We start from the raw sequence: 14,547 nt of genomic DNA, 5'->3' as shown, positions 1-14,547 counted from the left end.
ATCATACATGCACTAATATTCAGAATGAATGATAATGAATAACGACTCTTTGACTGAGAATTTGATTATCTATCTCGCTGAAGAAGCTCGCAAAAAAAAAACAAAAAAAAAAAGAGTTCATTACGAAAGAAAATATATTTTTTAAAATTTTACTCATTAGCACCAATAGATCATAAAATATTTTACTTATCTCAAGAATTCAACAACAAAAGTACTCAAAGAAAACTGGAAAATGCATGTGAAATTCACTTTTACAGTAAAATTAAGTTATCTAAACCTACTGCTTTTGCCGTTATTATTAGATCTCTTAAACGCAACAATCAAACTTCTTTCGTTTCCGAAATTTTTCTACAATTCAGACCAGCATATAAGCTTAATTAGTATGTGGATATGATTAGCTGCACAACAAAGTCCTAATCACTAATGAGGAATTTTTTGGAGCAAGAAAGCGGTATTTTCATGGGAGGTATCAAGAAGTTTCTTCCATATAATAGCATTTTTATACATTTTTTTAAAATAATCACTCCACACTTTCCGGAAAACCAACCAATCCAGGAAGACCCTACACCTTAAAAAAGCACGCATATTAATGTGATATTTGGCTAGAGTCGCGCTATGAAGTGGAGGGACTCGTCCCCAAGTTATCAATGGGTCTCCTGTCTAATTTCTTGGCTAAAGTTGGGTAGAATGTTGGAGAGGTTTACTCTATTTCTGTGGCGGATTGTTTCCAAAAACTATCACAGAGGGGTTTTATTCCAGGACGCTTTTATTTGATATTCTATTTAAATGTAGTTTGGCATAGCCTAAAGGTTATCAACCTTTTTAATGCCGGGGGCCGAAAGTTCAAATTGGAACAGCTACCAGAGACAAATACGTTTATTCACGAATTCTATCGCAATGCAATTGCTGATAAACCCTATACAATACTCTCAATAAGCTCAGCAATACTCTCCCCATAAGAGGAAAACATCACTACTGCTTAAACGGTCTTTCTCCGTGAAGCGTTGCTGGTTTAAAACTTACACTATAATCTTGATGATTTTAAGGCATATATAGCAGATCATACTCAATATTTTTTTTATTTCTTACATATGAAAATTTCTCTCTGGTCTTTATCGGTGCTATACTTTTAGCATATGAGGTAGAGCAGGGCCGCAGCCAGAAATAAAGGCTGGGGGACTTTTTTAGAGTAAAGATACATTTCGAAGGGGTTAATTTGGGGTTCGAACTTCATAATCCCCGACAGCTTAAAATGTCATTAAATTACATGCAATGGTTAATCATATACAGCCCAAAATTTTCAAAATATCAGCATAAGTTTTGAGCGTGGACGGTGATAGCAGCAGAGAAGTCAGGAGTGGAAGCATTCGGAATGTGGTGTAACCAAAGAATGATGAAGGTGAAATGGAACGACTGAAAAGTAATGAAGAAGTGCTAAGAAGAGTGGGAGAAAAGAGAAGTCTTCTAAAAACCTTAAGGTGATGATGGAACAATTTAGTTGGCCACATTATGATGGATGATGATAGCCTGATGAAAACAAATGTAGAAGGACAGGTGGAAGGGAAGAAGGACAAGGGACGACCCCAAATATGTTATACAGGACAGGTTATAAAGGATGTAAAAGAGAAGAAATACGTCACAATGAAAAGGCCAGCGGAATGGAGAGCTGCGTCAAACTAATCTTAGGATTGTCAACTTATGATGATAGGCATAAGTTTTACTTAAGTAATAATACGGAAACAGACAAAATGATACCAAACTAGTGGGAGTTATATCTCCCCTTCGGTAGCGTAGCTTCGTGCTCTTTGGTTGCTAAGGCCATCGAGTTCTACATTGGTCCAAAAACGTGGCGCTACTAGGAATATGCTTTGGGGGGATGGGATGGCCTGGGTTAGCGTTTCCCCATCCCTAGGCAACGGGGGGTCGGGAAAATTTTTGAAAAGTGACATGCATGGAATTACATTTTACATCATTTTTGCACAAAAATTTACATTTAAGCAGATGCAGTTATTAAAAGTCAAAACAAGACAATAGTTTTAAATATTTCTTTTATTTCTCTGAGGCTTTGGAGGGGGGGATATATTTCCTAATCCCCCATAGTTACGCCACTGGTCCAAAATATAAAAATCATAAAATCTCTGGTAACTGCTTTCAGGAATGAGTTTGCCTATTCATTCTGTTAGTTTTAATAAAACAAAAACACCAAGAAGGTAGCGAAGCGCAACAGGTGTCTCTGTTGCGATACACTAGTTTGGTCTATAATCCTCGATGCAAACTCGTTCATTTATCCGCACTTGGTCTGCAAAAAAAATTCTTGTACTTATAAAACTGCTAGTTAAACTTACTTAAAAGCTTATTTCACCTATTTTAGCGGTGGAAATGTTTCTGGTTAACTTGACGTCGGGATTGTTCTAAAAAAAATGTTATTGATGCAAATTCCAATTGCCTCATATTTACGATCTACTTAGGCCCAGCTTTTTTCAGATCTGAAGTAGACCGCCGCCTTTAAAATTCGGTTTTTGGATCGTAACTACACTACAGTCGCTCCTCGACTTATTATGCGACATCCTTTCGTCGTAAATTTTATCGCGACATATCACAAAATTTCATTTGATAAGTAGGGATGTATTCTTGCCCTCCTCTAGCAATTAATATGGAATAATTTTATTTAAAATAATTCATTTTTAATTAAAATTCAATGCGTATCTTTCATGCAATCGCGAGTTGCCGACCTCAGATGATGATCATTGCTGTTAATTTGTGCAAAAACATAATGAAGGCTACGAATACACCTCTACTGCCGAATTTATTGGAACCACAATGGTAATTCCTCACCGGATTGCGCTGTGTTGGTAAGTTCATTTTTGTTTTACTGTCGTATACAATAAATGCTTTAATCGTATATACGTGTATATACTTACTGAAGTTGCTTCCAACACCACGTTAGGACAAAGACATTTAGATATCTTGAAACGCCGTTTGAACCCATTTTCGGACTTGGGTAATGAATCTTAGGCTAATTACCACAAGAAAAATTAACCGGATTCCGAAATTGGCCGACTAGCCTTCAACTTTCGGCGCCGTTTCACAGATGGCTACGCTATACAGCCCACTAAATTACTCTCGCGTCAGTACGGCAATTTAAGGGGAAAAGAAGTAACCCCCATCGTCGACCATCAACAGGTTGTATGAGAGTATGTAGAAATAAATACAATTTGCGACTGGATGCCAATTCAGACGCTACGCTGCCTTAACTAACCAAAAAAGGACGAAGAATTCCAACATAAGCTGTAATCATGGGAGTAAAATTTTACCACGAGAATGCCCTCATGCATTTACCAGGGGATCGTTGTTTTCAATTGTGAATTACCAAAGCAATGGCTTAAAGGATAGCTCACACACGATGAAAACCTTAAATACGACCATAATAGAGCTTTTGCGCATTTTATATCCAGTAATAAAAGAGAAGAGGATTTGTACGATTTTGGAGCTCACATAAAAAAGCATGATGGTCTGGAGGAAAAGACCTTTGGCTGAGTCCCGTGTTGCGATCCCAGGGGAATCCTTTGGATGGGATGATTTTTGCGATTGCGAAGTGATTGCGATTACTGGGGAAACGAACTGAACCCAATCATGAATGTGACAAATTCACAAGGCTCCGTCTTCGTCAGGGGTGAGATATACTCTCGGTTATCCAAACCAACCCCTGGGCTGGAGTATTGAGCGAGTGATTATGAAAAATTCTTAATTATTGCATGAATCACGTAGCTTCTAAATAAATACTGTATTGCAAGATGTGTCAAATGATTTTTCGTAGACTCCAAATAGCCAATTTTTCAACTATAAAAGTCGAAAAGAAAAACATTTTAAAAATCCTTTTCAAATTTAAAACATTTATTCATTTACTACATATATTTAACATATTTAGTGAATCGATAATTTATAGAATGGCGACAAATAGGTGTCAAAATTATTTTCGCATCACTTTTATACAACTTTAAAAACCAGTGAAGATTTGAATGAAACATTTGAACTGAATTGGAGTGGATTCTGGAAAAAGATGCCAAGAAGCAATATGAATCTCAATTATCCGCAAAGATATGTAGAAACATGCTAAGAAACCATCTAAAGCTAAAGCAAATAACGCGATAATCGTCAACTCACGTTCAGAGCCGTAAGAATAAGTGATAGTGGGGTAAGGAAACAGCAGAATACGTAATTAATGCGGGCTAATGGCAACAGGAGAAAAAGGTATTATATTTTACAAATGCACAACGCAATAGCTAATTCTCTGTACTTGTACCTTTCTGCTAACACATATTCACATGAATAATTTTCGAAGAAAATAGGTAATTCATGCTTGGCCCATCGATATAGTAATTTATTAGAGCAATATCATTTACATGCTGGATTAGAATATTCAAAAGCATTAGACATAACAATAACAGAGATTCTGTAGCAAAAGAACATGCACAAGATAGGCATCAAATGTAACAAAATATTAATGACAAAACAAATTTTAATGATTAAAAATGGCTACACATAATTTGTTTCGTGTATTAAAACCGTGATATTGTGGTTACAGACCCTATGGGCGGAAAAAGTCACAGAGTAAAAAGAAGTCACAGAGGGAATTGATTAAATTTGAGAAAATTTAATATCGATAGATGGGAGGACAAATTACTAATAAATTATGAAAAACGTTTGTATTTTTTACAGCTACGGGTATGTGAGAAAGCGATTTATGATGAAATGTCACTAAAAGTTAAAATTCAGCTTAGAAAAGTTTTACAGACATTGGATGATGACTTTCGACAGCCATAATAAAGGAACTTATTGAAAAAGTTATACTAAACTTCCACGCAACGTTTGCCTCTTGCATAGGGGAACCTTGGGTGAGTACGTATCAATAAATATTTGTGAAACATTACTAATTTGAATTTTAGTTTTCCAGCGACATGGAGTTTCACGAAGTTACGTCATTTCATAATAACCTGAAATATTTTATGTTCTCCCATTAATTACATCGGTATTTCACTGCTAATGCATCATTCATCATAAACAAATAATTAATTTTGCCATCCGGTAATTTTAAGCGCTTATATTAACGCATCCTTCATTAAGCTTGGTACTTTTTCGATGTATTTAATTTATTTAGTTTATTTAGTTCCAATCAATCGATTATAATTAATATGGAGTACGAACCGGTTAGTCGAGGCATTGATCCGGTTTTTCTTAATAATCATATGATAACTTCTTTTGTCATTGTAAATATAATTGATGATAAAATGTTTTAACCATGGAATTAGGCCCTTCCTTTGCTTTAGTTCAATCAGAACACTGAAATACGCTAGGACAAGTCTATTATCCAGCATTCAACCGTCATTTAAGAAAAATTTGAAAATTGCAAATGGGGGGCCAGAGGCAAACAGCCCAAATGGGCAGTCATTTACGATGGGACTGATGAAATCAAAGGGAGAAAAATAGTAATGGTAGCATATAAAGTCATAGGGGTGCTATGAGGGGATGGATACGAGGGGCAGAAGATGGAGGGGGAAAGCAGAGTACTGAGGGATTAAGAGTGAGGAGAAAGTAATACTCATGTTCAACATCATAAATTGCTGTTTTGATTCGGAAGTTCCCATGGAGTAGGAGAAATCTGGGTCGGTCAATAAAATCTTATAGTGCGGGATGTGGGAGTATTTTTATTTCATTCTGACGCCGAATGCCTTTCCCACAGAGCCACTATAAATGAACATAAATAAAAAATCAAAGAGCATTCAGCATTCCATTTTCCAGGGTCCATCGATACCAAGGACCTAATTTTAGGCATCAAAAGTCGATTGCGGAAATGGTCTATAAGGAGGCGCGCCTATCCTTTGGACCCACCGCCCATCTCTCGCATTCGATGGGGTTGGGCGCCACCCCCCCGAATCTCCCAAAAGCTACGACCCTCCCCACCCACAAGCGACCTCCCTGCACACGTGCTTCAGTGTTTGTGTTGCGCGCAAAGTGCGAGCCCACATCACAAACATTCTCTCTTTACGTTTCAGACGAGTAAACTTTCCGTTTCCGAGCGGAAGAAGAAGAAGAAGCAGGGACGGAGGAGGAAGAAACCATTTCCTCCGCCACACACACGCCCGCAGACAGACAAGGCCACGCTCCTCTTACCCCGCGCGCGCCGGAAAGCACGTCGGATGCGCGCCGAGGGTCGGCGCAGCTCCAGGGGCGGCGGCGGAGGCGGTGGCGCAGGGCCCAGCGGCCGGAGGAGGAGGAGGCGCGGGGGAGGAGGAGAAAAACCGCCAAGATGCTGCGCTCACGCAAGAAGGATGCCAACCTCAAGCCCAACCGCAAGTTGGACAAGAGGTCGTCGCGGGGCATGCTCTTCGAGAACGAGGAGCTGCGCATGCGCACCATCGAGATCAACGCGGAGGTGGAGCGGGGCCAGTGCGACCTCAAGAAGCTGCGCCGAGAGAACCAGAGGCTGCGCCGAGACATGTGGGCCCTGCGCGAGGAGTACGAGCGCCTCGAGGCCAAAGTGAGGGACGCTTCGGAGGCGGCGGAGCACGAGGTCGGCAGTGTCGGGAGGTCCCGCCGGGGGCTGGAGGACGATGATGAGGAGGATGATGAAGAGGATGACGAAGGCAGGGGTAGAGGGGACGGCCCTCCGGGTCACTATGAGGACGAAGGTGATGACGAGGACGAGGAGGAAGAAGAGGAGGAAGTTGAGGGAGCAGATGAGGGGGCAGGAGGACTGGGGGCGGGGGGCGAGGAAGAAGAGGACAATGAAGAGAACCGGCAGAAGCTGCAGTGGAGGCGGAGGAGGGCCGCCGAGGAGGCAGCTTCGTCCTCGACGCCGCTGGCGCCCGTGGCCGAGGAGGACGCGGGGGGCGGTTGCCCGGGGCCGGCCGGGGTCGAAGCGACGCCCGCCACCGATCAGGTGAGTGCGTTCACCATTCCCACCCCATATTTTCCAATGAGTTCTCTTAACCTCCTCGGTACTCGCGTATTGCATACATCAACGTTTGCATTTTTTTACCCCTTGGCCGAGTCAAATGTCGTTATTGCAACTTTTTCAGTGGTACCTGACGGATGACAGCAGAGGCGTAGCCATAGGGGGGGCACGTTCCCTCCCCTCAAATGAATTCATTTTAGCAGAAAAATATTAACCTATAAAACGAATTTATTCTACTCCAACAATAAGTTTTAGCAAAATAGCTTAATTGTGTAATTTTAAGTGCCAAAATAGCATTAAATGTGATTTCTAGACAAAAATGTTCACATTTTCCACAGATGGATGTCTTTCTCCTCTCACCCCCTGGTCGTGTCCCCCCAACACATCGTCCTGGCTATGCCTCTGGATGACAGCATCCTACAGAAGCACACAAATCGCTAATGTTGTTTATTAGCATATAATTAACCAGAAAACACGAAACTCAGAACAAAAATAACGGCATATGTCCCGGGACTGAGGGGGTTGATTCAGGTAATGCCCAGTTAACAAAACTGTTTCACGCAGTGGGTGTGCTTAAAATGTTCTAAATTAAAGTCTCGTTCGCAGCAACTTAACTAAGGAGTTCAAAATAAAATAAAAGTTTTCAGGTATGACATATTTTGAATTATCAACTTAATTATAATCACTTACAGGTATCCCATCAGCCATCCACCTTGCCATCTTCATCTTCTTAAGCTTTAGCATTAAAAATTTTTCACGAAGTGCTTTCTAAAAGTTACTGGGTCCTAAGAATCATTTATTCCAATCTTATCCACGGAAATTCGTGTTCCAAGTATCTCCAGCTAAAGAGTAGTAAAAATTGGGTCTTGGCATAACTAAGGAGCTGAAAACCTCAGGACGGTCTACTAGTTCACAGCAACTTAAAGCAACGTCAGTCGATGTGGTATAGGCATTAGTTGAGAACATCTTCAGCTCCTCAAGAACATCAGCAGAAGCTGAAAAATAGCCGTAGATGAAAATTCCCACAAGCTAAGAGAACTGAAAATTTTTCATAAAAGTCGCTTATAACCATGAAGACGGTGATACCAATTGGCAGTAATACACTCTATTGATTCAAGCAAATCCACCCACATTTGAATTTATGGAACTTTAATGTGAAAACTTCCAGAACAAGCTTTGAAATTTCAAATATAAAATTTATCATACTACCAGGTTCTGTTGATTAGCAAATATCATCAGACCAGTCAATGTCGACTATAAGGCCAAATCCAGTCATATAATAAATTTCAACAAAATATTTTAAGTTATACTTCTTAAAAGTACGCTACGCTACGCGCTACGCTAAAGTTCCTTATACATTTCGCAAAAGTTACTATAATTTATGAAAACCTATGAAAAATAACATGAAACTCTTTAGATATTCCATATAAGCAACTGTTTTTCCTTAATATGTATTGATAGGATCATCTAAAAAGAACTAACTCTCCACAGAAGAATTGTAGAACACTTACAGATTCTGTGCATTCTACAGAAAACCCTGAGGGGAATATTTTGGCAGGGTATATTCTTGAAATACTTGTAGGCATTGGAATGGTTTTGCAGTAGCGAGACATCCCCGCAAGTATCGACAAAAGTTGAATACAAGTCCCTCAAGAATTTTGCAAATAAAAACTTAACAAAAGTAATTCGCGATAATCATTTGGGTATAAACTATGAATATAGAAAAAGTAATGAAAAAATATTGGTATAACCTGTTCTTCACGATTTTATTTCGACGGAACATAGGTTTCAGAATATAGAGACAAGTGCTCAGTCGGAATCAAATAACTTTACCCCCGAGTAGGTGCATGAGTAGAAGCTCAACATTCCCTCTTAAATTCCAGCCGCTGACCAGTGAAAGGGTAGCAATCAATATCATATGAATAAGAGAAGTATTCTTTAGAAAAAAATACCTTGTAGCCAAATAATCTCTTCAAAATGTTATCGCGGGTAAAATCACAAATATTTGAGGGTTCATACCTATGTTGGTACCGAATTATTTAGAGTTCTACCAATTCATCGACGTAAAAGTCTCTGAAATCTAAAAATTTTGCATCCTTATCTAAGTTATTTTCAATAAACACGAGATGGAAAGGTGCTTTCAACTTACGAGCCCATCATCACGCACAATGCTAAGTTGCGCGCATGATAAGCAATCAAATCGAATCCCTAAGAAAGATTACGATTTTAAGATTATAATAGACCGTTAGAGTCGAAATTTTATAGTTTTGAAAATCTACGAAGTAGTTACGAATAATAATTTCAAAAGAGATGAGCAATACGAAGTATCAAACGCCAAAGAAGAATACGGGGGATAGCCATGGGACAAGAACTACGCGAGAAGCATAATGAAGGGGAATGAATTCATAGTAAAGACACTCGAGGAAGACCAAGAGAGAAATACTTCGAGTTAGTCTTGAAGGATACGGAGAGGAAAAATAGGGAACAGAAAGTTCTGTCATGGGATCGGAAGGCATGAAAGGTTGGAGGGTAATAAAGCTAGAACTATAGTGCTCTGCGTGCAGAGACGAAGAGCAAAAATATATCAGCACTTTCTAGTAAGAAGACGCGGTTTTTCCCGCAAAAGCTCCGAAACCACCCCCATACTCTAGAAGATAAACATGTATATTTGATGAGCAGGTCGCATACGTCATTAGCCCTGATGAGGTCTCTGGCAATCTTTTTAATCTCTTACTCCCTGAAACCCGTACCCGGGTTTCCCAAAAGATCAAACGTTAACCGTGAACACTTAATCCAACTAACGAATATCCTCATTAGTCTTTCCTAATCAGTGGAAGATTAAGGGGGAGGGGGCGGCCGCGCCTCATTTGCCTACGAAAATAGCTCTCCAAAGTAAGTTTTAATTTCACTAGCTTAACAAAAAATGTTTCAAAATAATTAATGAATATCTAAAATCCACTTGTTTACGCATAACAGACCTAGACGCATCATCGCTGAGGGATGTTAGCAAACCAAGGCGCTTCGGAAAGCAATGGACAAACCAAAACAACCTTACTTAATCCGCCTAAAAACGACCTTAATCCGCCCCTGATCCTAATTAACTTGTCACCGAAAGCCTGGGCTGAGGACGCCTGCGGTAGTGTAGAAGAAAAGTCGTAACAGATAAATGTCTTTTTCGTAAAATAGGAAAAAAGAAGCAATTCAACGCCATAAAAATTTCCGATAATGGACGAGCACGGGATCCGTCACAAGGCAACACCCTCAACGATCACTGGCTTTCAGCCTGAGCGAATTTTGAGCAGCAAGATAAAGTTTCAACTAACCAATTGTGTATAATAAAATATGCTCCGTGAGTTATTCACCAACAAGTAGCCAAGGGAAAAATATTCTTGTTAGTTGCATTGAAGGTTGAAGAAATAAATTCGGAAACTCTGTACGAAGAAAACTCTCTTCTACGATAAACCCACCTCGGCAGCATCGTCATGAAACTTTGCAAAAATGATTACCTGCAAATGATTCTCACAATTACCATTGTATTCATTACCTAATTTTTAGTAAACTTAGCCTAGGTCGAGTATTCGCCACAGTGCGACATCTTCGGTGATGGACCTGAACATTGAAGAAATAAAAAATCAATTATTCAATTTATTCCTAGTTAAAATGCAGTGCCCCCTTAATTCTTAGCCACAGATACATTCTTTAACTCGTTAGCTTAAAACTGCAGCAAACCATGCCTAAATTAAATTTCAATATCGACCACACAGGAGTTTCAACTTCTAGTATAACTATGTAATCAAAGAAAGAAACAAAGCATAATCTCCACCATGTATTATTTCCCTATCGTTACAAATTAACCCTTGTCCATCACCACAAAGCGTTCCTTCAAAATTTCCGTTTTAGTAATCGTGGAATTCTATCATAAAGTTGCCCCAAGGATTCCCATCGCAATGCTTTCCCCCACTCTTGTTCTAATTTTACCCACTGTTTGCTCTTCCACCAACGTTCTGGCGCAATATTTGTTTCTCGTCTATGTTTATTGTTTATTTCTCTCCTTTACCACCTCCGGCACCTTTCTACGCTCACGTTTTTCTACTCCCTAAATCCCTCATTTTTTCCCGATAATTTTCTCCATCACCATTAGTTTATTTACCCTTCTTGTTTCCATGTCTCTTATTGACTTCTCTTTTGCCATTAGTCTTTCACGCTTTCTTCTTCTTCGCCTTCACCGAATAATTACCACATCATATCTTCGATCATCTTTTCCCGTCCTAGCTCATGGGGTCCCCTCAAATGCATTTCTTCCTTTCATCATTCAAAAGTACATGTACCTTTCATTTCTGACCTTCCGAATTTAACACAGGGATTTATAAACACATGATTATGATTTTAGTCCGTAACCCTCCCCATAATCTCCATCCGTAGCGTGAATTTTTGTTCCTGCTCGTAAACCTTAGGCTCTTTCTGACGTTTACGATCGGACAGCTCATACAGCATCCCCGACTCTTCCAAACGAAACGAACGCAAATGGTGATTACGAAGAGGAGCTTGAGTAATCAACTAACATTTTATGGAAACTTAAACGACTATTTTACCGATATTGCAATGCAATGCCTGCATTTACTATAATCCCTAACTATACCAGACCCTCTACTCACACTTATCCTACTTTCGCGTTCCTGTTTCTCATTAAAAGTAATTTTTTCACACATAAATTTCTTCTAACAAGAATATACTGAAGTATTCCCAGGTGATTTCCCGGAGTATGATGTTGAAGATGAGAACCCACTCGGTATCCGAAACGTCGGCGGTCATGTCATCATTGACCCGGTGGGAAACCCAAGAAGTATGTATAGTGTTCATTTCCGTGTCTCCATGGTTACTTGTTGAAAAATAGATAAACAGACAAGTTTTCACAACACATTAGCGCTAACTATAAGTAGTTGGAGTTATGGAGTGAAATGAAAATTCTGGTCAGGTATATTCGTCCACGTTTCTGATCAGTCAACCGAAGGAGAAATTGGGAGGAGACTGCTAAATCAATACCAAGTAATGTCAGGATCTTATAATACCCACATGAGCCGAGGAATATCGATGACGTAATAAGATTCGTATCGGCCCGGAAAACCGAAGGTCGCCATTTACTGTTTTACAGTTAAAAGATATGATTTGCTGAAGCGCATTTAGGTTTTTATAAAACACTTTCAGAAAAAAATTAACAATTGTCCGGGGTCAACGAGATAATATATAAGGGTGCTGAAACGCCGTAAAATTTTCAACTAAATTTCTCATAGCGATAAAATATAGACATATTAGTGAGATATCACAGCAGAATATTTCACTTGACACAGATTTCCTTTTTTAATATGATGGAGTTGAAGAATCAAACTACGTCAGTACGGACCTGATAATTTGCATAAAGATCTTTGACGTTTGAGTAAATTAAGCTGTGAATAAGCATTTTTATCTCATGCAATATAATTTAATTTGTTTCTATTTAATTTCAAGTCGAATTCCCGACAAACTTTCCTCTAAAAAATATGGAGACAGAATTCAGGCTATCCAAACGCACAGGAAGATAATATGTAAGGTTGGTGAAACGCCCCAAAAGTTTCCACCAAATCCCTTATAGGGATAAAGCGAAGACAAATGAGTGAAATATCACAGTAGAATATTTCACTTACCACAGATTTCCTTACTTCCTATCCCTCGACTTCGAACGTATATTTCCGGAAAAATGCTTGCCCGCGGCGAACGTTAGCCACTGCCAGGGGTGCAAAGGATGTGCGAGCATATGATTTCAGGGAACAAATAGAAAAACCCAAAGGACTAAATGATCGTTAGAGATGGAAACGACAGATACAGATGGTGATGAAATATCAAAAAGCAATGCATGTCTTTGGTCACCATAGGCTCGTCGCTTCGCAAAAATATCTAAGTAGGTACTGTTTTTCTTAATATCTCATATCTAGCCACATTTGAATTTTAAATTATTCTCTTTTACTTGCAGAGAGGTCAAGACATTTCAATGCTGAAGCAATTCAGCGAGTTTTGTGAAACTCGCTCCGCAGTTCACATTTTGCCGGTGAATCGATAGAAAATAATAAATTGTTAATGAGACTGCCATTCACCTTAAACTGATAAATCATGTTCGCCAATGACTGAGCGAGTAGTACAGAAAAGTTACCATCAGTGCGCAGTACTTGCCTGCCGCTTGCTTGGCGATTTTTCTGGGCACTCCGAGGATGGAAAAAAAACAGCTACCGTACAAAGACGACGTCAACGTAGACGAACCTTCAAGTTCATCCTACACCAATGCTAAAACTAATGAGTAATCGAAATAAGAACAATTTCGCCATTACCTACTGTTTTTAGGACAGTATTACGGGAGAAAAGGCGAAAGAAAAACCTCGAATCATACATTTAAAGGACAGTTTATCAATGAAGTTAAAGAGAAAACATAAGTAAATATGAAAAGGTGAACTGATAAGATAATTGAATGGAGAGCAGCATTAAATCAATAGCAAGATTGCTGACCAATGATGATAATAATCTCCTATCACTTGCCTATGTACTTAATTCCCATCTACTTTTATGCTACCAATACAGTATAGCTCAATGGAACGTGGTCAATGCTGAAACTAACGACAAGGGGCCGTTGATGTTTTACGGCAACATCGGTCTTGATGAGAGAGTTTCGATCTTTTCAAAGTTATATTTGCAATGTTAGTTAAAGGAATGAACACATCATGATTGAACAATGCGTGGTAAAATAAATGACAACATTAGGAATGCAAAAATGTGTTAATAATTGTTGTAGGTATCAATAATAATAATAATTTTATTACGGGCGTATACCCAATTTGAACAACATGTAAATTTCTTTCAATATAACTCTTAATAATTAATACAATACTCTTAAAATAATAAGTATTACATGATAAAAGGAGTACTAAATTATGAATTATATTAACACAAAAGATATTGCTCAGATAACGTGAAGTCAGACAATCTTCGACAATGATAAAATACACTTCTTCTTAAATATGGAATGTTTGACGCTAAAAATATCAATATTGCCAATAAGGGAATTATATGGTCGAGGGATCCTGGTTAGTGGTGAATTAAAAGTGAAATTTCTACTACAGTATTTAACATAGAATAATTTTGTGCTTCTGGTGGTGTAAAATGTGGCATTAAATTGAATCAATGAAAGTAGGGCTGGACAGTTAATAAAGTCATTGCATAGATTATATAGGAATAGCAATTCAGCAAGGTTTCGTCGAACATGAAGTGGATTTAAATTCAATATCTGCATTGTTTCTGCATATGGGATAATAATAATAATATTACAATATACTCTACATATCGAGTAAATAATTAATTGTTGAATGGAGAGAACGTTATACCCTTACTCAGTGTTTTAACCCTAATGCACCCCACACTAATAAGCATATTTTATATACTAGAAGTGGGAGAGTAAGGTCTATTTTCCCCGGATTAGCAATATAATAGAGCACCAATTACAGACATAAATCCTTAAACCAATACATCGTTTAGGAAAAGCACCTTTTCCACGGATGACTACATTTTCT

At 38.8% G+C, this 14,547-nt stretch overlaps 2 protein-coding genes across 3 annotated transcripts in view; one reads left to right on the top strand and one right to left on the bottom strand.

The window, feature by feature from the left end:
- The window catches only part of LOC124166514 (tyrosine-protein kinase transmembrane receptor Ror), a 122,033-nt gene that overhangs the window by 49,899 nt on the left and 57,587 nt on the right, over positions 1 to 14,547 (bottom strand). The gene's annotated exons all lie outside the window — the stretch shown is intronic.
- Positions 1 to 14,547, top strand: part of LOC124166516 (C-Jun-amino-terminal kinase-interacting protein 2-like) — a 32,457-nt gene that overhangs the window by 8,280 nt on the left and 9,630 nt on the right. For both annotated transcript variants that reach the window (XM_046544062.1, XM_046544061.1), the window contains exon 2: positions 6,054 to 6,940. In XM_046544062.1, coding sequence (XP_046400018.1) covers positions 6,308 to 6,940 — 633 coding nt within the window. In that variant the 5' untranslated portion in view covers positions 6,054 to 6,307. The remainder of the gene's footprint in view (positions 1 to 6,053; positions 6,941 to 14,547) is intronic.

The sequence above is a fragment of the Ischnura elegans genome, chromosome 10, assembly GCF_921293095.1.
Source record: "Ischnura elegans chromosome 10, ioIscEleg1.1, whole genome shotgun sequence".
Lineage (NCBI taxonomy): Eukaryota > Metazoa > Arthropoda > Insecta > Odonata > Coenagrionidae > Ischnura > Ischnura elegans.
This window is presented reverse-complemented; position numbering and strand designations above follow the sequence as displayed.